This window comes from Palaemon carinicauda, chromosome 1, assembly GCF_036898095.1.
Source record: "Palaemon carinicauda isolate YSFRI2023 chromosome 1, ASM3689809v2, whole genome shotgun sequence".
NCBI lineage: Eukaryota > Metazoa > Arthropoda > Malacostraca > Decapoda > Palaemonidae > Palaemon > Palaemon carinicauda.
Window position 1 is genome coordinate 182,653,370 of NC_090725.1, and position 24,042 is coordinate 182,677,411.

General features: G+C 39.6%; 1 protein-coding gene across 1 annotated transcript; it reads right to left on the reverse strand.

Annotated features, from left to right (window-relative positions):
- Positions 1-790: 790 nt before the first annotated feature.
- Positions 791-7,949, reverse strand: LOC137631956 (tigger transposable element-derived protein 1-like). Its single transcript, XM_068363976.1, has 3 exons — positions 7,911-7,949; positions 1,206-1,735; positions 791-959 (listed from the first exon to the last, which is right to left on the reverse strand). Exons 1-3 carry the CDS (start codon positions 7,947-7,949, stop codon positions 791-793), a joined length of 738 nt encoding a protein of 245 aa, XP_068220077.1.
- Between the last annotated feature and the right edge of the window lie 16,093 nt (positions 7,950-24,042).

Below are 24,042 nucleotides of genomic sequence, written 5' to 3' on the forward strand. Positions count from 1 at the left end.
TCAGGATAATACAGAAGGATCAATAACGGCAGGAAACATTAACAAGTTACAGAAAACATAAACACCTAACTTTACATAACAGATTAATAAATGGCAGAAAACATTAACACGTGCTTTTAGGAAAGCCATTAACAAATGGCAGTAAATATTAACACTTAACTTAACATTAAACTTTAAATTCAATTTCTTTTTTATTTGCCTTTTTCTAATTTTTTTTTTTATACTTTATGCTTTGTATTTTCTAAATCTAATTATGTAGTTTCTTCATCAGCACCACTTTTCTTTCTTTTTGGATCACTTTGACCTTCCTCTTGGCATACTAGTACTGAAGCCCTCTTTTTAATAAACTATCCAAGGAAGCTTGTTTCTGCCAGCATCTTAAAATTTCCCTGAAATGACTCAGGAAAACGTCATTAACCTGGTCAAGCAGACGACCTGTGAGAAATTTTTCTGGGTGTCTCTTTTCTACAAGAGCCACCATTTTATGGTAACCGACTAAACACTTCTTAATTTCTACCCTTGTCAGTGGGTCATCGTCCTCTTCCTAGCCGCTAGAGAATTTTTCCTAAACTTTGCTTAGTTGCATGGCCTCCAACTCCTTCAGGTCATCCATCGTACGTTCCTCTTGGTGCTCCTCGATAAGCTCATTATAGTCGACCTCATCGAATTCCAGACCCATGGACATCCCGAGTGTAATGATCTCGGCAACCTCAGATTAAACAACAGGTTCAGGGTCATCAACCTATACGGCTACAACTTCAGCTTGGCCTACATAGAAGCCCTCTAAATCTCATGCGGAGACAGCATCAGGCCACAGCTTCTTGGACGCAGAGTTCAAGGTCTGCCTTGAAACCTCCTGCCAAGCTGTATCGATGATTTTGAGGCATATCACAACATCGAAATGCTCTTTCCAAACTTCACGATGGGCGAGGTTTGTGCTCTCATTGATTTTGAAATATCTTTTGAAGAGATATTTCGTGTAGAGTTCCTTAAAGTTGGAATTACTTGCTGGTCCATGGGCTGGAAGGGATCGCTGGTGTTAGGCGGAATATGGAGAACCTCCAGGAATGAAATATGTGCCAAGATAAAATATTCGAGGCCAGGAGGGTTAACAGGGACATTGTCCAACACCAGCAGGCATTTCAGGGGAGGCGCTTCTCTTCCAAATATTTCTTCACAGTCGGCCCAAAAAAAGGTTTACCCACTTGGCGAACAAGGATCTTGTTACCCAGGCTTTGGCATTAGACCTCCACATCAACAGAAGCTTCTCATTAATCTCTGTGTTGGCCTTGAAGACTCTAGGAGTCTTCGAGTGATACACCAGCAGTGGCTTCACCTTAATATCCCCACTGGGGTTTGCACAAAGTGCAAGGGTGACCCTGTCCTTCATAGGCTTATGCCTGGGTAGCTTCTTTTCTTCCGCCGTAATGAACGTCCGACAAGGCATTTTCTTCCAGGAAAACCCAGTTTTGTCACAGTTGAAGACTTGCTGGAGACTGTAGCCTTCCTGGACAGTCAACTCATCGAACGTCTTAACAAAGTCATTGGTTGCTTTCATGTCCGAGCTTGCAGCCTCCCCATGATGCACCACTAAATGAATGCTAGACTGTCTCTTAAATTTTTCAAACCACCCCTGAGAGGCCTTGAACTTTAGGGGTGCCTGCTTCGATGTGCCTTTTCCTGCGTCGTATTTGGCCTGAGCACTCACAAGATCACCGAAAGTTGCGCTGGCCTTCTGGCAGATTATCGTCTCAGTGATCGCGTCTCCAGCGATTTCCTAGTCCTTAATACAAACAAGCAGCAGTCTCTCCACCTCATCGTGGCTGTAGCTCCTCTTGCTGGAGAAAACAGTCTTGCTCATAGAAGCTGTTGCTATTTGATGACTTCCTTCTGTTTTAGGATCGTTCCAATCGTCGACGGATTTCGGCCATACTCCTTAGTGATATTATCCACTTCTGAACTCTTATTAGAGCAAATTTTCTTGTTCCTTATGTTAGCGAGATGTCGAAATTGTCTTTTCCTCTTTGACATGATGAAATTCTTGCCGAAACCAATAAAAAACAGACGTAAAAGCGAGTGAAAGCAGAGGTCAAACTCAAACGTGCACTCTCTAAGTTTTGTGCTAGCGCTGAAGGGTGAAGGGTATAATCATAAAACTTCCTGTCTTGTGACTCATGGAATCTATACAGATGGCATTGATCACAATTTGTTTTATATTAAAATGTAATAATCAACAAAATTCACAATAACAGAAGAAATACTGCATTTTCTTGTAGGGATCAATGTTTTTGGTTTATTGAGTTAATTTTACTAGTTACCCTGTAACTATGAGAGTAAGAGGAATTTTGACAAAATATTTTGTACATGCATTGTCCATTGCCATAAAAAGCTCGGTGATTTTTTCAGGATTTTGTGTTTCGCGTTCTATACCCCCGTGTATTGGCATCCCGGCCGGGCCCCTTAACCGCTTGCCTGCTTTGTACTTTTTGATTATTTCCATCTTCATCTCCATAAAGAGCATCCTCTTCTTCTATCCTTGCACATCAGCAACTTTCTTGGGACCTCTGGCTAATATACTAACGTAATATCACAACATGTAAAGTACAATAGTCACGAAAGCAAAATCACAAACACAAAGTCAATGCGTATGATACTGCTGCCGAAACGAAATGGAAGTGGAATGCTAATGCGTAGATGCATGATGGGATACAGTACAGTAGATGCTGACCAATAGGTGAGCAGGATCTTATGGCAATAACTACCATCTGAGAAGGGAGATAACCAATGGGAGCGTGGGAGGAAGGTGGCGAGTTTACGGGTTGGCACTCACGAATTTTAAAATCAGTATTGGTGACAATTGGGCTCTCGTACCCCAATTCGTTTCGTAGCATGAAACATTTTTTGCAGTTTGATTCGGGAAATTCTTCGCATCTCGTTTTGCAGCCTGAAAATTTCATCAGCAAAAGCTTTTGTACCAAGAGGTATTACTGTATATCCGTGTTTGGTATCAAAATGAATAACTTTTCAATCTATCTCCCTTTGAACATGTTGCACGTTGATATCCCTATTCCTATTGCTAATTGCCAGATCAACAGACCCCGCATGCTCATATAAAATCACGTTCTCAAACCACACCTGAATCTTAAAATCTGGAGAGAGATTAAGTCAAAGCTGTCTCATAATAATGACAATTCTTTGAGTCGCTTGGATTGTAAGATCTTTCGAGAGAAACATGTGCAGCCAAATTCCGCCGTAAGAATATACCATTTAAGCCAACTTTTACTTGTATTCTGCAATCCCCCTCTAGTATTTCAAATAAATCTCTAACCCTTTCGGAAGACAAACCCTTTCATACACTTATACCTTGTAAATTTATACCTGTATTTCAACTGAAGTAATCTCTACCGTTTTTCGACATGACCTTTGACCATCTGAGATTAGTAATAACTGCAATAAACGGTTTAGTGGCCCTTAAGGGGCAGTTCTCAAGGACGTGGTGCCGTTCAATTCTATTCTATGGCCATGTCCTCATAATATTGTTGTAGGCCTAATTTTGCTTCCAATAGCATATAGGATAGGAAAAATTATAGTGTAGAAGCTAGGCCAAAATCACATGAAGAACAATAGTATTAAATGGAGTATGCAAATGCAGAAAACACGAGCAAAACACGAATTCAAAAATTCAATAAATACAAAATCATATATGAATAACCATACAGAACATATTAATCACACAGTCAACAAAAATTGTGAAATATTTGACAATTCTATCAAACACAAATTCCTCCTCCCCCTGCTGCGTTCCTCTTATCTCAATTTAATTCATTCTTAGTTTCTTCAATTTGAAGGGTAACTGAAGTTCTATCAAAACCTAGAATAATCAGCCTACAATAACACAATTTTATAATCTAATTTGTTTTTAATATGATAATTATCTCTTACTCAAAAATAGTTTTATGTATTATTATACTTTATTCAATAATGAGAGAGAGAGAGAGAGAGAGAGAGAGAGAGAGAGAGAGAGAGAGAGAGAGAGAGAGAGAGAGAGAGAGCATCTGGCTCGATATGCTTGACTGTCCTTCAATGGCTGCTGGTATTAAAATGGCACCCAGTTTTGAAGTGGGCGCTACTCTTGTTTTATATACAGTAGGTAGTTGCGCACGTACAATGGGGATTGTCAGTGAGTGTTTTTGCATGTGTTTATCCATTAATTTCTTTATTGATACGTAGATTAATTATTTATTGCATTCATCAATCCTAAAGCAAGCAAGTCAATGTGATTGATTTTGAGTTTAGATGAAAAACAAAATGAATGAAAAAATAGATGTTCGCTTTTACCGAAGCCTTTCATCACATAGTTTAAGATCTTAAAACCATCGTTAAACATAAATCTAAAAAAAGAAGTTTCAATAGAAAATAAGAAAACAGATGAGACAAAATGTAAAATTACTGAACATTAAAAACAATGAAGTTAAAGAAACGCTCAATGAATGAACATCTAAAAATATATCTCGGCATCTGTATGGAATTCGACTTTTGAAATTCCTACTCTCATTACGCTCTGAATTATCATTACACCGAGAAGAATATAGAAAAAAAACATTCCTTCATTGAAATATGCAAAAGTAGTAACAATAATAATAATTCTTTCAAAAGTACAATTAATATTGACAATAACGTAAAGTCTTTAAAAAATGTTCCTTTTTCATAGCCATAAAAATAACAAAATTAATAATAATAACATTACGGATAAAAACAAAGCCAAGAATGATGATAATGATAAAAATAATGATGATTATAATACAAGAACAAGAATAATGATAACAATATAAAATAATCGAAAGTCAATGAAAATACACAGTAAATATAGTTAAAGACTAAAATTAGGTAAAACAAAAACTCGACAAATAGAATTGTTCGAGAAAAACTGTTAACCATACATTTCTGCAAATGAAAATGGAAAGCGGTAAAAAAAAAAAGTTTGGAAAAATGAAAAATACAGCAATACATCCATCCAGCACTACATCGGACGCCTAATACGCTTACATCCACCCACAGTATATGTTATATCTGTCCAGTGCGGTTTGCATCGGATGAGAGAGAGAGAGAGAGAGAGAGAGAGAGAGAGAGAGAGAGAGAGAGAGAGAGAGAGATAGCAGATTCATGCAATCTGTGGGTGACAAGTCCATCCATGTGCGTACGGCATATGTGCATTCACGCTCGCACGAATCCACGCCCACATCGATCTGATGTTTCCCACACCGTTGCCTATCCATCCCCCAATCCCCTTGTCAACCCTAAAAGCGCCTGTCCCTTAACCCCCTTAAAGAGCCTATCCCTTCCCTCGTGGCTGCCCCCACCTCACTAATACCGGCCGCGTTCTTCCTCTCCTCTTTCTCCTTAAACCACTTCTCCACACTCGCTAGTGGTATGGAGAGAGAGAGAGAGAGAGAGAGAGAGAGAGAGAGAGAGAGAGAGAGAGAGAGATGGCATACATGGCTACCACCAACAACACTCATCACACCAAACGTGAAATTCCCAGGGTCCAATTTTTTTCAATTTTGTCTCCCCAAGTCGGTCTCTCTCTCTCTCTCTCTCTCTCTCTCTCTCTCTCTAGCATGGAAAAAATGTGTGAACGAAGATTTTTTACTTACAAAAAATCTTTAAAAATCATTTTGATCAAAGTGTAAAAGTATAAATTGAAAAGATAGATGTCAGATTTTTAAATAAAATTAAGTAAGACATTCTCGAGCACTCGCATAAGCATGATATGCATATATATATATATGCATTAATTACGCTAATGCATACACATACAAATTGCTATTTTCAAAAAGAAATATGTGGATACATCTATATATATATATATATATATATATATATATATATATATATATATATATATATATATATATATATATATATATATATATGGGTTTTTGTGTGAGTTTTCATGTACATGTTAAAAAATTTATAGCTTTAGAGGTATTTTCTGCCTAAACAAATTGAATAATTTTTCCCCATAAACATCAAAGCTGGAAAAAAAATTCTGGTTAATAAAATGCTACAATTGTCGATGGCACAAATGTATTCTAGTTTATAGTTGACATTTTCGACCGTATTCTTATAATCTACTATAAATTTTGTTTTCTGGTGAAAACAATCCCAAAATCCTTTCATTTCCCTTCTTCAATGGATAATTAATTTAATTGCCCTTCACCTTTAAAATGAAAGTAAAGAAATGTTTGGATACTAAACAACAATATGTGCACACGTTTATCTATAACTGTAGTCATCGGCTCTCTAATAGTCTAAAAGGGATTTTAAAGAATAACTTCTGAAATTTCTTCGAAACTGGTGCATATACAAACGGAATCTATCATAAATTAGCCACAAGTCTTTCATGAACACTTAAATTCAGTTGGAAGATATGTTAAGAAATTGAAAAATAAAAAAAAAATTAAATACCATTTTACAGAACAAAACATTAAATATATAGAATTCTCTTTTCGCATATTTTACCCTTAAAATCCGAATCGACATCTACTTTTGTGCTTTTGTATTTTCCATCCATAACATTTTTGGGTAAAATACTTAAACAAAATATGAAGTTATCTTAAATGACTAACACATTAATCACTCGCATAGCTTCATATTAGGAAGTATGATAGCTAATGATAAACTTTGGGCAGATCTTAACAGATTCACTTATATAACTTCTAGGTAACATGATTAGCGAATGAGACTTGATAATCGTTAAATATTCATCAGGACCTATCAACTATTGAAATAGACATACATACGCGCATACGCTCAGGACACCCACAGCCACTTCAATGGTGTGATCCTCATGAAACAATTGAGACGATTTACAATTTTAGAAATTTATGGCTAAAAACACCAAACAGGCCTGAAAATTTTAATATAAATGAAATACAAACACACAAATGAGCTGCCATTTTAGAATGTTAATTCAACAACTGGTGTTGCGCCGCAGTTATTTAATTTACCCTGTGGAATATTAAACCTTTGTTTCCGTAAGTGTTTTTTTCTTAGAAATGGTATGATCAATTATATTATTGGGCATAAGAAAATTGGCGATCCCAAATGAACTGCATTTCTTTTCGGACCATGCAAGCAATGTGCAAACAATTTAAAAAGTGGAGTCGTAGCACGTTTGTTTACTTTTGTGTGGCCGTACGGCCCCACAAAAGGCATGAGCAGCATATGAGAATAAATAAAGGGAAGTTGTTAGATCTTAAGCTAGGCAAGATTAGGAAATGATGGTCAGCGTGGTTTCGTATCTTCATTGCAACTGATTCACAGCGGAAGGAAATACAGATAGCCCGTGACGTATACAATGACGTCACTTATGTGGGCGGTGCTCAGGCGCTACAAGCAGCCTCGTCTTAACACATCTTACATCTCCCTCCAAAAATATTACATGGGTAATATTTTCAAAACTTATAAATGACAATATCAAAAGCAGATATGACAAACGAAATGCTATACACTCTTAAAGAAAAACATCTGACATGTAAGGTAAATCATAATCGTAATAATTAATGGTAACATTAGGATGAGAGAGAGAGAGAGAGAGAGAGAGAGAGAGAGAGAGAGAGAGAGAGAGAGAGAGAGAGAGAGAGAGAGAGAGAGCATTAACATAACCTGTAGCGAAACAACAATTACATCAGCATTGCAAGATGTGCACTAAAATTGAGTCGTGAATGAAACACCAACTTAAAATCTCATACAGAATATAATTTTGCAAATATGAAATCAATGCACGTCTAAGTGCAGTAAAACAAAAGAAAAGTTGCTTTCATTTTATAAATGCAGAATCAAAGCAAAGATAATTATACATAATCGTTCATCCAGACAGGGGCCTCTCTCTTCCTTGGAGGCCGTACCTCTGGCGCTGATGGAGGAAACTTAGGCTCATGATCCATTTCGTCGTCGATAGGAGTGGCTCCTGTTGTCTCATTGACAGGCAGTTCAGTGACATTGATGTGTCTTCTGTTCCTTATCGACGGACGCCCACTACCATCTAGTCTTCCGACGTACTGTCTATGAGGTCATTGATCGACTATGATTTCCAGCCTGTCCCAGGCCTTGGTCATCTGGTTCTGAACCCTAACGGCGTGCCTGGCTGTAAGGGCGTTAGCCTCCTGTTGCTGCCGCTTTCATTTATCTTCTCATTTTCCTCTGCTACCTGAAGTTCTCTTTTTCTAATGGATTTTCTCCAGTGTTGGTCTATCATATAGTTGAGTACACCATCCCGTAGCTGTCTCCCAGTTGCCAATTTATTTACACCCCTTAAGGACATGTACAGGTATTGTAGCATGGCCAATGATACCTTGTCATTATTGAGGCTTCCAGTCCCGCTGATACTTATTGTAATTATCCTTTTTGCGGACTTAACTGCGGCCTCGGCTCTCCCATTTGACTGAGGGTAGTGGGTCGATGATAGGAGTGTGTCAACTCTCCATTTCCTGTAGAAGGTCATCATCTCTTCACTAACCAGGTTGGTGCCGCCATCGGTGGACAATTGTTCAGGTGCTCCCCAACGAGTGAAGTAATGCCTAAATTTTGTCATGACCTTTGCAGATTAGGTGCCATTGGGGAAGTGGGCTATTTCTAGCAAGCCTGTAAGCCTGTCACAATATGCCATATACATGTGTCCTTCAAGCTGAAACAGGTCCATGACAGTCTGTTGGAACGGATACTCTGGGCAGGGGTCATTTTCATGACTTCGGCAGGCAGTGATGGTGCGTGGGCGTTGCACAGTGTACATTGTGAACGATGACGCTGGAGGTCACCCTCGATGCCCAGCCAATAGACTAATAGTCTCGCTCTTCTCAACATTGTATCTACGCCTTGATGTCCAGCATGGAGGTTGGCGGTTATCAGATGGTGGAGCCCTTCAGGACTGACAAGGCGGATGCAGTTGTCGTTGTAGCAGCATGTGACCAGGTTGCCAGATATAGAGACACGTTCTCTGATGCTGTAGAAGGGCCTCAAACATGCAATTTCTTTAGATTTCTTCAGGTTCCAGTCCCCTGCAGTCACTCGAGTGACTAGTAGCTGATATGCTGGGTCGTCCAGGGCTGCCTCTTCAACAGTGTTCTCTTCTATGGTTCACTGCTCCTGTAGGTTTTCTGCGATTGCTGACACAATAGCAATCGTTAATTCTTCGTTGAAACTCGCATCCTGTCTATCTGGCATTGTCCTCAGGCTAGTAAATCAAGAGAAGAAGTCAGTAGCATGATTTCTCTTGCCTGGCTGGTATTGAACGTTGAAATTATACAATAATGTTTTCTCCTTCAATCTAAATAGTCTGGGGTTGATAATATCGCCGAGACTTCTATTGCCTAGTAACTTGACTAAAGGGTGGTGGTTGGCGACAATGGTTAAGTTCGGGCGGTCCAATAAGAATAATCGTGCCTTTTCTAAGCACCAGGCCACTGCAAGGGCTTTCCTCTCCACAGTTACATACCCAGACTTGGTGGGCGTGTGGAAACGACTGCCACAAAGCATTATTCTCCAACCATCTCTACAACAAAAGGGGGTTTCGATGGAGATACAACTGCAATATTGCTGGAGGATGACGAAGCCCATACCCTCCTTACTCCAGTCAATGACTGCAACAGTCGGCCGCAGCTTGGCCAGCTTGCAGACGATGTCTTGCACTTGACGAAACTTCTCCTGAAGGTGCTCATCCCAATAGACCTGTTTGCCTGAGGGCTTCTTCAGTAGGTCTCTAAAGTGGGTAATGAAGGGCCCTGTTGTCAGGAAGGGGGCCAGCTGATTGACAAAACCATACCATGACCTGATGTTAGATATTGTGGGATTTTGGGGCATAGAAAAACTTTTGATGACAGATAAATAATCTTCTGAAGGCTTGTAAGAGTCCCAACCGACGTCGAATCCGACCAACTCCACATCTTTCTTGCAGAACTTAAATTTTTCTGGTTTCAAAGTGATGCCTTTGTATGCACAGACTGCAAGGAAGTCATACACATGCCAAAAGGCGCTTTCTACGCTCGAATCATACAGAAGTGTGTCGTCCACACACTTAAACTTCCTGGGTACTTCTTCAATGGCATCATAGAAACGGTGTGTATATGCGTCGGAGGCAGAACAATGTCCCATTGGTGTCCTTCGGTATTGGTACCTGCCCCAAGGTGTGATGAATGTGGTTAAGGGTATGCTTTCCTTGTCCAGTTTTACCTGGTGAAATCCCCGATAGGCGTCGGCCACAGTCTTGTATGAGCAAAGGGGAATGCTGGATACCATATCGAAGGGTGTAGGGGTATGGTGCGTCCCTTCTACAACTTGCATTGAGTTTTTGGTAGTCAACCGTACGCCTGGGTTGCCCCGTTTTCTTGGCCACGACCACCATACGTGAACACCATTCTGTGGGCTCTCCAGGGGGAGCTCTTTGTAAGACCCCTCTTTTGACATCCTCCTCCAACTGGGATTTCACCTCATTTTCCCAGTGCTTAGGTACTGACACAGGAGTTTGGCAGGCGTAAGGAACTGTGTCAGGTAATAAGTGGATATAGTCGGGGTTCCCCATCCATTACCGGGAGGGGTTCTCTCATGTTGAAAGTCGTACTTGAAAAATGGGCTAATAACCAGTTTTCTAATCTGATAATATTCTCCTCACTAGGGGGAAATGGAATGGCCGACAGTCTCGCAGGTTGATCAGTTGCTTCAGCTATTGTATGAGTTGCACTTGCTGTTGTGGGGGCAGAGTCCGTGACGGGGGCGTGGTTAGGAAACGTTTCAGGCATACAAGACCAAATTTCTTGCAAGCATCCAGGGATAAATAAAAATCAATGGAGAACTTTACAAAGTATACTTCCTGGGTTGTGTGCCTCCCCTTGTATTCTATGGTACAAGAGGTCGACCTTAAACACTTCAGATGCAGGTTGACAAATTCTCTCAATCCTCCCTTTAACCCTAGCTCAGCTAGTTTTATGTTCAACGTCGCAAGAATAGCGGGTCCCGCAACATAAACCTGGGCACCAATGTCCGGCACTGCTAGGACACAGGACCACTCTCCCAAGTTGGCCAAGCATACATTGACACAAATAGTGGGTTGCGGGGATGGTCCATTCCGCAACCTTGCCTCTACTGCTACGACAACCGCGATCACTGCACCCGCTATGTCCAACTCCACTGCCAGACCACTAACATTATTCGTGGCAATCCGCCCTCTGCAACTCTTCTTCAGGTGACCGGTTTTACCAAACCCGTAACATGTCTTTTTTCTTGCGGGACATGAGGAATACCCAGGGGTATGACGAGTACCACAATTACCACAAGGATGCGATTGTACTTTTACAGAGGTGCTCCTGTCACAATTAGTAAGGGCGGCTGCCACCTCCACCTCGTGTTCCTCCTCGAACCCAACGACTGCAGCTGCTCTAGAGGAGCTGCAAAGCCATACCCTATTATGAAGGGCGTCGTCACGGGCGGCCTCGAATGCACTGCCTATGACTCTGACGGAGTCGATATCACGAATCTTATTGCATGATTGAGATACTTGCCTCTTGAGCACTTTATCACTTAGGCCGGCAATGAGCTTACGCAAAATCATATATTCAGATAAATCATGATTGCAATTAGGACATATGAATGTACAATCAGTAGCCTTTTGCGTACAATTAATAAAATAATCATTGAAGGACTCACTAGGCTCTTGGGCCAAATCAAAAAATTTCTAGCCACTGCACCGCTTGGCTAGAAGCTTTCACTACCCTTTGCTTAACCGCACTGGGAGTCAGTATACCTAGAATCGAGGGCACGTTGCAATATCGGAACACAATGCAGCCTTATGTGATGATCTGCCTCGTTAGGCTTCAACTTGCATAGTTGCAACCAACACTCCATTGACTGTTTCCAAGACCTGGAGGCTGCAGGGGACACCTCAGCCTCGCACTTTTCCGTAGCTGCTGACGATGGGGTCCTTGGTTGGTGGGCATTGGTACCCTAGAGTGTCAACGCTGTTATCTCAGCCTGAAGATTCTGGATGGCTTGTTGTTAGGTTTGTAACACGTGGTGAGCCTGCAGCATGGAAGTCGGAGATATCCTGATGCCGGTTCCAGAGGTTCCTGTCCTTGCAATCCTGCCCCTAGGGGATGCAAACGAGGGTTGTCTCGGCGGTAGTGCCATGCTGTGCCACGGTTATTAATGTAGGTCCTCTTTTTCTTTACATTCACTGCGCCATGTTAGATCTTAAGCTAGTCAGGATCAGGAAATGATAGTAAGTGTGGTTTTGTATCTTCATTTCAACTGATTCACAGTGGAAGGAAATACAGATAGCCCATGACGTGGACAATGACGTCACTTATGTGGGCAGCGCTCAGGCGCTACAAGCAGCCTCATCTTAACACATCTTACAGAAGTCTAAAGGAGAGTAAAGATATTTAGAATGCGCAATGAGATTTCCAGTTGCATTGCAAAAAAAGGTTAAATCGTAAATTATTTAATTTCTTCTTCTAAAGATCGATGTAATGTCAGGATATGAGAAACATGCATGACTTATTGGGTGATTTTAAAATAATTATCCCAATAAATTAAGAATTAGTAAATAAAATTTTTACCCGAGTGTAATTGGTACATTTAATTAACAAAAAAGAGGCAATGAAATGACCTTACTTGACCATTTCTGCTGCAATTATGTCAGTGATCGTGAGCATTCTACATGCTAATGCACCTCAAATTAATTCAGTTATCCATTCCTTCAGTGTTAACCCAATTATGGCAAATCTCAACATTCTCAATTCTTACTAGGAAAATTAAACTTTGCTTCACATTCTTAGCAAAGAACGAAAGAATTTTTATTCAAATGTTTCTCAGCTGTCCTTTTAATTCGGATATCTTTCTCGAAGATACCATGTGGCTTTGTGACACCCCAAAGGTTAGCACACTTCATATCTAGCTTGTAGTAAGTATGTTAATTATACACATTACATTTTTCTACATTTCATATTTTAATTCGAAATCAGTATACTAATACATAATTCACTTTACATGCTGATTATTGTAGTTTAAAAGCTTTTGACGCCTTTTACACAAGGATGCAAGCAAGTCGTAAATGATGCCCCACACATATCTGGTAAGTGTTTAGGCCACCTTGACACTTGAACCTTGCACGATTTTCGTTTCTGTAATTCCACAATTCGTGGTATCGGTGTTTAAAGTCTTCTTGTTGAGTGAGTGATGGGTAAAATGACACGAACATTTGTGCATCGTAAATTCTTTAACATTTCTAGAATGTCTCTACACACTCCAGCACCATCCAGACATTCCCCATCTTTAATCACTGACACGCTGCAATGCGCGCCATTGCGGAAACTTGTTGTGCAAGTGTCAAGGTGGCTTTAGACTTATGCCACCATGTCATTTGCATAAAAATTTTCATTCCAATAATGGCCCCCACTTACTGATTAAAATCTTTTGGAACGAACAGGAGGAATGTGTGCCATATTGTGAAAAGAATTTTGAAATCCTAAAAAAAAAAATGACAGCATAAATATTTGTACCACATGCATGAATCAAGCGTGAGCACAGCATGAATTCAGGTAAAACGCTGCCAACAGTGCGTGTCAATGTGTGTTAATACTTACCCTATGCATTAACAAGTAGAGCCATTGTATGTGGAAAAGTTTTGGTCGTGCATTGCGTAGAAAGGGCGTAACTTTTGTGTGTATAGTGTGTGAACTGGGTGCAAACCACAATGCCTCACGCTACGTACCACCGAAAGGGCACACATTGCCATGACGCATTATGAAGACAGAAATCGTGCAAGTGTCAGGGTTGTGTTAGTCTCTACTAATTCCCCAAGTGATATAAAAATCAAGGAGATTGCAATGACATTTTAGGTGATTTTTTTGCTGATAAATGGGTCACAGTTTTATAAAGATAAGATAGTCGTCATATACTTAAATGAAAGTTTGGCAGCATAGTTAAAAGGGGTATCGGGCATTGAACCACCATATTATGGAGAAAATCTGTTTCAAAGAGAATTGCAGATATTATTATCTGAAGAAACATGAGGTATGTAATATTTGGAAGAGGCAGAGATAAGATTAGACTTGGAATAATTATATCCAACTAAGATATGTGGCTCAAAGAGTTTATGCTTCAACTGAAAATACAATTTCATTATATAGAAACCCTTTCTGGTACAACAAAGAAACAAACGGTGGAATATCAAGATATATGCAATATTAGGTGTATATTAAGGTCCTTCTTTGCTCGAACTAGATGTCTTCGTCACTTACTATACAAAAGAGAATGGGAGACTTTTGGATGATGCATTTTGTCAGTGAGAATACCTTTATGATTCTTTTTTTTTCTCATTTCTCTTTTCTTAAAGCAAAGATGACTGCTTGAATTTCTTACCACATGAAATAAATTTTTTTTTTGCAAAGACAGCTAATTAAAAAAATTTACCTCCTAAGCGGTCTGTTATTTTTCATGAGGTACCCATAATGGGTTCTTTTACATTAATTAGAGTAAACTGTATTTTGATAGCAGTATCTGTATCTCTATTACATTCTTACTATTTTAATTTGTTTACCATTTGTTGACAAAATGTCCTTGTTGTTGGTGGTTTGGATTTTTAAGTTAGTGACCTTGATGTTTGTGATTTTATCTTTTTTTACAATATCCTGTGTCTTATGTAAATTTCTCCAACATACAGAAATCCCTTGATAGTTCAGAAATCCTCAGATTCAGGAGAATTTCTCGTCCTGAAGTTTGAAGAATTGCTCTTGATAGTGTTAATCGTGAGATCTCTTTTCAAACTTAGATGATGGTTGATGGATACCTTTTTGTAATATTATCGAATTTTTAGTTAATACATGGCAAAGAGTTGTTGTTGGGATTATATTGAGTACAGGAATGGGATATCTGATGTCCTTCAGGGTAGTGTTATTGCATGAATACTTTCTACATCCTGTATGCATGATATTTGGTTCACTTTGATTCTATTCAAATTATGTAAATCTTTTATTTTGTATTAACCTATGGTTCCCGAATATTTCAGTAGAGATGTAGCTAGAATTAATGCGCTAGAATATAAGGCATGAAGCTCAACCCTACCATAATTCAAAAGTATGATAATAGCATGTCTAGGACATTGTATTATCCGTACCCCAATCTGTGTTGGGAAAATTATTCTTTATCTAATATTGCAAATTTAAAATCCTAGGTATCATTATTGATAGCAAATTAGATTTTTAAAGATATCTCATCTCTCTTCTTCAACCACATAAGAAATTGTTTATTGGGTAAGTTTTCCAGATTTTTAGAGACCAGCGTATTCTGAAGAAATTCTTCAGTTCTTTTCATCTGACAAGATAATATTCAGCCCCTTACTCTCATTTTAATTTACGTTGATGTGAATATTTTGCACCATCGCTCAATCAGCTCATTTTGCATATTATTTAAGATTTTTTTCATGCTCCGTATTCATATCTTGCCATTCAATACCATCCACCAGGTAGTAGTTGATATGCTGTGAATCTACTAGTCTTGATTATTCTTTTATAAGGCTCAATAGTACACGGTATTTTAGTAAACTTCTCCAGCCGGGATTATCTTTCTAATCATATAGGTGGATCTTTGGGATTTCGTATTTTCAAATTTGGTGCAAAGGCTTATGTGTTAATCACGTTGGGAAGCCTAGTTAAGCTTTGTTTCATGGTTTATATTTTGCTAATTTATTGTAAACTTTTTCTTCCTGATTTGCTTTAATTTGTTTTGGTTCTTTTTCGCAGTTTATCCTTCATTTTGCCTTTTTCTCCACAAATACTTGCTTTCCTTATGCCATGTTGCTTTCTTCTTTTTAAGGCAATGTTTCAGCCTAGCTTGCAACAACAACAACAATTATAGAGATAATAATAATAATCGAACAACAATTTTCACGCAAGGGGAATTATTTGCTCTAAGTCTTCTTGCCCTAACTGTGATTCAATTCCATGCCAATTGGGGTTGAAATTAGTGCAACATTGGTTATATCCACAAAGTCATCTTGGTAGTTAGGTATATGTTTAAGATAATAAATAAGTTATTCGAAAGGTGAATATAAATTCGAAATCAGTGGGTTATTTGTAGCTTAATATATATATATATGTGTGTATATATATATATATATATATATATATATATATATATATATACATATATATATATATATATATATATATATATATATATATATATATATATATATATATATATATATATATATATATATATATATATATGTATGTATATATTGAGAGAGAGAGAGAGAGAGAGAGAGAGAGAGAGAGAGAGAGAGAGAGAGAGAGAGAGAGAGAGAGATCTTATATGCAGGTGGATCGAATAGCAATTAAAGCATGGTCAATGCAAGTGACATTGGTTTGTTTTTCAATATACTTTAATGTTAAGATCATGTATTACCCTGCAGCTGTAGCAAGTCATAAGATATAGTTCTGTGGTACTTTCAATGAAATTAAAAATCCAATTCCTTAAGTGATTTCTAGAATTTTGCTGGGCCCGGGTTCTTTTTATATAACTTTCACTATAATACCCTCATAACAAAAATATACTTGATAATACAATGAAACAACTGTAAAAGGGACTGATCGTTTCTTACTTTTTCCGTTAGAAATTTAACGTTGAATATAAGACGAGATATAGGGAACTTGAACATTGTTGTCTTGAAAAAGTAAAAGCCACATTCATGTGCATTATATTCTCCATATGTATGTATATATATATATATATATATATATATATATATATATATATATATATATATACATATATATATATATATATATATATATATGTATATATATATATATATATATATATATATATATATATATATATATATATATATATATATATATATATATATAAAGTTGAATATAAGACGAGATATAGGGGAACTTGAACATTGTTGTCTTGAAAAAGTAAAAGCCACATTCATGTGCATTATATTCTCCATATGTATGTATATATATATATATATATATATATATATATATATATATATATATATATATATATATATATATATATATAGAAAGTTGAATATAAGACGAGATATAGGGAACTTGAACACTGTTGTCTTGAAAAAGTAAAAGCCATATTCATGTGCATTATATTCTCCATATATATATATATATATATATATATATATATATATATATATATATATATATATATATATATATATATATATATATACACACTGTATATAAATTATAAACTCTTGTAAGTCAATAGTTGTCAATTACTTTCTTTATAATGGAATGGAATTTAAGAATATTTTGATTGTTCTGCAATAGAAAAAAATACTAAGCTAAAATATGATGTCTAAAGCTTTCATTTACAAGATTTATGAAGTTAAGCCATAAGGCCCGGAACTGGGGCCTGGGAGACCATTAAGCACCCAAGCGCAACTAGGCTTATGGAAACCCCATAGATACAGTATGGAGAAAAAGTCATGAAGTTCGACAGCAAGATGGAATAAAGGAAGCGCTGCTAAAGCCCGAAAGGACACTTCAAAGACATTCAAGTTATTATGCCCTTAAAATTGCTTTCCTTTCACCTTGAGATAGAAGTAAAGAAACGCAGCTAGAGCCCAAAGGACGCTGCAAAGACCTCAAGTTAATAATGGCCTTAAACTTCCTTTTCATTGATCTTAAGCTCTTGCAGCCTAATGTCGGAGGTGCTCCTAAGAATGATCAGGGCTCTTGCATCCCTGGTGGAGATGGTCCAGTGGCCCTGCCTGTTAGGTTTGGCAACCATTTGAATGTTCTTGTGTTTTAGTTCAAAGGCTGCAATAGCCTTGAATGCCTCCGATGAGTTTCCAGTCAGGACTCTGAAGAAATAGGTCTTATTCTCTCGAGCTGGCTGGTGGCTGTTCCCAACAGTAGGGTTGTTATCCTGATCAGCAGGCCTGGTGTCCATCTTGGGGTTGTTCCTTCTGGCTTGCTTTTTATGTCTGTTACCTTCACTCCAGGTTTGGCCTTCGTGTTCATCTGAATCCTTGTCCAGTTGGTTCCTTTTTCGGTTCTGAGGGTCGGTCAGGCAAGGGGTCAGGTCAGGGTGCATCTCTACTTCGCCAGAAGCCATGGCTTCTAACTCAATCTCTAGCAGTTCATTTACCAGTCTCCAGGACAAGTCCTTGGTGGGAAGGAAGGTGAGGAGTTGATCGAAGATAGACAGTGTGTCTGGTGGGGTTGTCCAACCCTTTAAGGCCTAAGGCCCCAGACAAAGTTATAGTTATAGGTAGAAAAACGAAACACAGAATCTGAAATGGAATTATTATTAATGAGGGGAAATCCTAAACTATCCTATTGATACAGCAGTGCAGAAACTAACTCTGTTTAGCTAGATACTAACCTGCACAAATAGCAGCTGGGGAGCCTGCTTACTGCATTCCAGCACTAAGACGGCCCAGCAGTCTACTCCTGCAGGTAGGGAGGTTTTGGGAATACAAAAACACAGTACACTCCTAACTTTTTATTGGAGCTAAGTCCTAACACCTATCTTGAAATTCTGGCATATTTACGCCAGTTAGCAAGGATATATTCCTATTTCCTAAAGTCTAAAACCTTGGCTTATAGGCGCCAATCCTATCAGTCCTGTGCCACTTGCCACAGACGGCGAGAGTGGGAAGTTTTGACCCTTGGACCCTGTTTCAACTGGAGTTTTAAGACCATAACGGCTACCAGATTTTCCACAGGAGGATCTGTTAGTAAGGGAAGGTTATGTAGAGGAAGGCAAAGCCTAACTTGTCAGAGACAATCTCTTATAGAAGCGGGCTGATAACAGCCAATTTAGGGGCAAGGCCCTTTTCAGTACAGCAGACAGCAGCGGCAAAAACGTCGAGAAATCGGCGAAAATTGACGGCAAATTCGGCGAAAATCGGCGTCGAGATCGGCGAAATCGGCGGCGGCGATCTCTCCAGGCAGCTGAGAATATCAGCTAAGTGACGAGGGAGGCAGGCACAAGCAGCAGGGGGGGGGGGTGGCAGCAGTCCAGGCAGCAAGCAGCAGAAGCAGCAGGCAGAAGGTCCTCTCTCAGTGGGAGCTGAGTGAGAACTGAGTGATAAAACGATGCTGGCACCGTCCTTTTCTATGGCAATGCTGGATTGTGGCTAGAGCCCATGGATTGCCATTGGCCACCCATAGCGCCGTGGGTGGAGCAAGTAATGCTGTAAGTTAGGCGTTGAATTGTCATTGGCTGAGACGCTCCCCGGGAGAAGCTCATCCTCAACTGATTCTCCCAGGTAGCATCTCAGCAAAGGAAAATTCACCACCCCACGTACGTTTTTTAGCCTGTTTGTCAAAACGTAAGAGTTGAATGTAAAGTGGGGAACTCCTCGTGGCCGGCAGGGATAAGACAGGAACTTGGTGTGTGTTAGTGTGTGTGAGTGAGATAGTGGGGGAGGATGACCAATGCAAATGCATATGGGGGATATAGAAAAGGGAAGGGAGTTTAAAATGAGTGCCCTTATGATGCAGGGGTGATTGACCTTTGTAGCTGGGACAAGAGGTAAAGTACTAGAAAGGAATAGAAGGCATTGATAGAACAAGTGTAATCAGTAATTAAAGAAGAATCAGACAGCTAGCTCTCCTTATGGAATTTTCTGCAAGGGATATTATTCATAGAAAATTATGTCTTATACTGTACTTATGAAAAGGTTCTTCCTTCCTCTTTAGTTAGTTTGAACCGTTCGTTTGGTTCATAATAGTCCTCATGTGGCATGTGGGGACTAATAGAAAAGTAAAAAGAGCATGTGAGTACAGTAATTCTTTTGCCTAGGAATTTAAAAGCCAAAAGAAACATAGATAAAGTCATGCCATGCTTGTAACTGTTTTAAAGCAGACCACTCTACCATATCAGAAGCCAAAAAGTGGCCTATAGTATATGTATGTATGTATGTATGTATGTATGCATGTATATATGTATGCATGTATGGAAAGGTAACATATAAAATTTTACTTAGAATACACCATAAAAGAAACCAAGTATAGTGCAACCTAGGAGCATAAATGGTGCGCGACCCACAAATCTGTACCCTTTAGTGTAGACTCAAAAGTTCCTCCTTTATTTATGCCAGAAGGTCCTGTTAGTCACTGTATAAAGTAAAGGGCAACACTTTTAGCTGATGTGTTTGTCAGTAAGCAGAGCAATGAGAAACTCGATCTTCCTCATTCTTGATTTCCTAAGACTATACAGACTAGTTTAGCTTTTCGGTCCCGTGGAATTAAAAATTTCTTACTGAACCCTGCTGTTTTTGGAGAAGTAGACCCAAATGGTATTTTTCTTTGATTCTTTATAAAGACAACTAATTTCTTATCCTAAGTTGTGTATTATTTTTCTCACGTTAGCAAGAAGATGATCTTTTTGCACTTATTGGAAACTTGGTAAATTACTCCATCGGGTAAGTTTGTAGTAGCTCTTACCTTGTTTATTACTGCCCAACTTCCATACCTCCCATAATATCTAGATAAATGGGTATGCTGAAGGTAATTATCACTTCCATAATTTGCAGTTTAGCTTTTGCAAAAGACTTAGAACATGTGATGTCAGTCTTACAATTTCCAATAATATACATAAATCTCTTGATTGTAGTCGGGTAATTATTATTATTGGCTTTAGTGTTTCCTATGGCCCTATTAATAATGTAGATTTTTTCTTAACATCATTATAGATTTTTTAAGTAAAAGATTGTCGAGAGTAGTTGATGATAGGCAAAAAAGTGCCCATAGAACTGTAATATCTCGTGTTCTTCAAGGCAGTGTTCTCGTCTCATTGCTTTTCATATTTTATACAATGATATGTGGTTTGGTCAAGAAAAGAAGTTTGTGCATAATCAGATGGTGCTACTCTCTTTGCATCAATTATATCTCCAGAGTGTAGACTTATAGTTGCAGAATCCATTAATAAAGATCTAGCTAAAATTAGTGTTTGGTGCGAATTATGAGGCTTGAATTTGAACCCCAACAGAACTCAAGATACAGATCTTTCCCTTAGGGATATATGTATATATATATATATATATATATATATATATATATATATATATATATATATATATATATATATATATATATATGTATATATATATATATATATATATATATATATATATATATATATATATATTTTTGGGCTCAAGCCATGTCGTCCTGATGGAAGTTCCTTAAAGGCAGCTTCCTAGGGTATATTACAACTACGGCGATATTCCCAGAGAATTTACCTTCAGGTACCCAGAATTCTAACTCCTGGAGCGAGTATCCCTAAAAAGACCTTAGGGATATCGTAAATATCAGTGGACGTATTCTTGACACGCCTCATAGCAATCTATACCCCGAATAGAGTTAACACTTCGTAGGGGTCAAATGGCAAGAAAACGAAAGCGATAAGAAAGGGGGGAGCCGTTCATAAGGCATCTCTCCTCCCCGTTTCGAAAGCGTGCCCTGCGCCGCTCACGGCGCCATCTGTATTCCTTTTTGCGTAGCTCTACGACTCGGTGTGTTTTCCCTGTTTTCTACCCAATCTTGGAATTTTCTCGCTTAATAATGCTTTCTCCAACTTCTTCTGCCTCGGATAAGTTGAGTACTATTTCTTTTATGTATAAATGTAGGCTCTTGGTTAAAATTAAAGTAATTAAAAGAGTTATCTTTGATACAAGAGCTGTTGCCTGCTGGAGGCATCATGGATGCTGTCGCTCGCTAGAATAGGATTTATTTGTTAGCAAGAGCGACGTTCCCAGCCCCTTTGCGCTTAAATATTAGCTACTTAGCTTATTTAGGAATTCTGTTATGATGCGATAGTAGTGTGCCTGGCGAAGTTTTGCCAAGGCTGCCAACACTAGTCTTCGTAGGCTAGCTGTTAGCCTATGTACTTCCTGCATGATAATTAGTCTTCCAAATGTGAATTTATTGCTTTAAGCGTTAGGCAACGTTATACATATAAGTCCTTTTCGAGTACCTTCCAAGATAGTATTGGTGTGAGTTTCGGTGAATTAGGTAATCGATTCTCTTAGTGCCTAGGCTAGGTTGTCTTAGGTCATTATAATATTATCTGTTCCCCGTTTGCTCCCTTCTCTTCGGGGAAGGGGCAAACCCTTTCCCTCTGTTTAAGCCTTAGGCTTAACTCTGGTGGTTTATTTGAATTAATCTTCAAATATATCTATGCTGGAGTGGTACTGTACCTTCCCGTTCCAACTGAATTGGTTCAGAGGGGGACAGTACAACAGTGTTTAGTCTGAGCCCGGTTTGTCTGGCATGGGGCAGAGTCTCCCTTGCTGATTGACTCGGGCATTAAGGGTTATCCCCTTGGTCCACCTTGTTGGGTTCCAGTAGTGATCCCTTTACTCGGTGACTCATCAGACTGTCCTATTGCCGTTCCGGTCTCGGGATATGTTCCCTTTTCTGGAAGGGCAATTCCTTCCTTGCCGTGGTTCATGGGAGGCAGCCAGTAGTGCCGGCCTCCCTCTCGGGTCTTTCTCTAACTGAGATGAACTGTCTTAGTTGGGAATGACCCTTAACCAAGGTAAGGTTGGATAGGACCCTCTGTCCTTCCCTTCTTTTTTCCGTTCCTTGTGTCAGTCGTCTGCATCCTTGCCTAGCCTAGGTTGGGATGAGGAACTGACGTGGTCTCCTGTCGGCCGGCAGAGTGTGCCGACCGGCAGAGACCATTACTTCGAGTGCTGCCCGGTCCTTTCTTGGTCCCTCCATCGCTGCCGTCTGTAGATTCAGTATGCAGCGGTTAGGAAGCTTGACTTAGTGTCTCCCCTTCCTTTCGGCACTCTTTCGGGTGCCGGGCTCAGAGACTCATAGTCTCTTAACCCGGCACTCATTCTATTGTCTTAGTATGTGTTGTCCTTGCCGTCTGCCGGCCTACAGGCCGGCCGTCGGTGGGGAGGGGTGTTCTCCAGTTCTCTTGCTGTCGGTCGGCGTTGGGTGTATACCTTTGCCGGCCGGTCTCTTGCTCATCTGCCGGCCACTACAAGTGGGGCCGGCAGCCGAGCGCTGCCTAGTGTGGGGGGCCAGCCGGCAGGGTTTGTTTACTGCTGCCGGCCGGCCTGCGACACTGCCCAGTCAGCCGGCCACTAAGAATGATGGCTGGCAACGCAGTGCAAACCGGGTGGCTGCGGTCCGGCAACCACTGCCGGCCGGTTCAGGCATGGGATCTGGAGTTCTCCCCAATAAGGGTGATCTGATGTTGTGTACTTGAGATCTACCTTTCGAAAAACGGGGGGGGGGGGGGGGGTGCTGACCGGCAATAGCTGGCTGGCACACCACCCTCAGGTACTGTATCAGTCCTCTCTTGGTGGTATATTCAACCAAGGGAGTTCATGATGTAGTAGGTTACAACACTGTCTTTTCTATCTTACTTGTGTTACTGGTACAATCACTCGGTGTCGCCTTACAAGGATAAAAGATAATTCTTTTATCCCTGGCCGGAATGGTAATATTTTACCTTAGGTGTGAGCTACACCTAATTTCCTTTGGAAATATGTTCTCTGGTTATTCTAGTAAAGACTAACTATGTGACTTGGCTGGTGGGCTTCCACAGGTGTTTGTGTGGGTTTCACAAGTAGGTGTCTTTCCCTTATTCTTGTTGAATACTCATTTGTTACATGTGAATTGAAATTCACTTGATATTCATGGAAATTTTTCTTCTTTTACAGGAGGAGCATCCGAAGTGTGATAGTGTCTTCTGCAATGTCCGCAGTAAGAACTTTTGCGGACATGCCTCGTGTAGGAGGCACGCGGCTTGTGCAGCCTCCAATGATGACCATCGTTACTGGGATCCGCAGGTATGTGCTGTATGTACTAACCTGCTATCAGAGGCTTTTGAATCCCCTAGGTCGGCGGAGTCAAGAGATGCAGCGAGGGAGAGGCTTCGCTTATGGGTAAGGGGTTTTCAGAAAAACACCACTGGACCTTATCTTCCTAACGAGAAGATGAGGGCATACCTTTTTCCCAAGGCTTCCCCTGATGCTGTTGT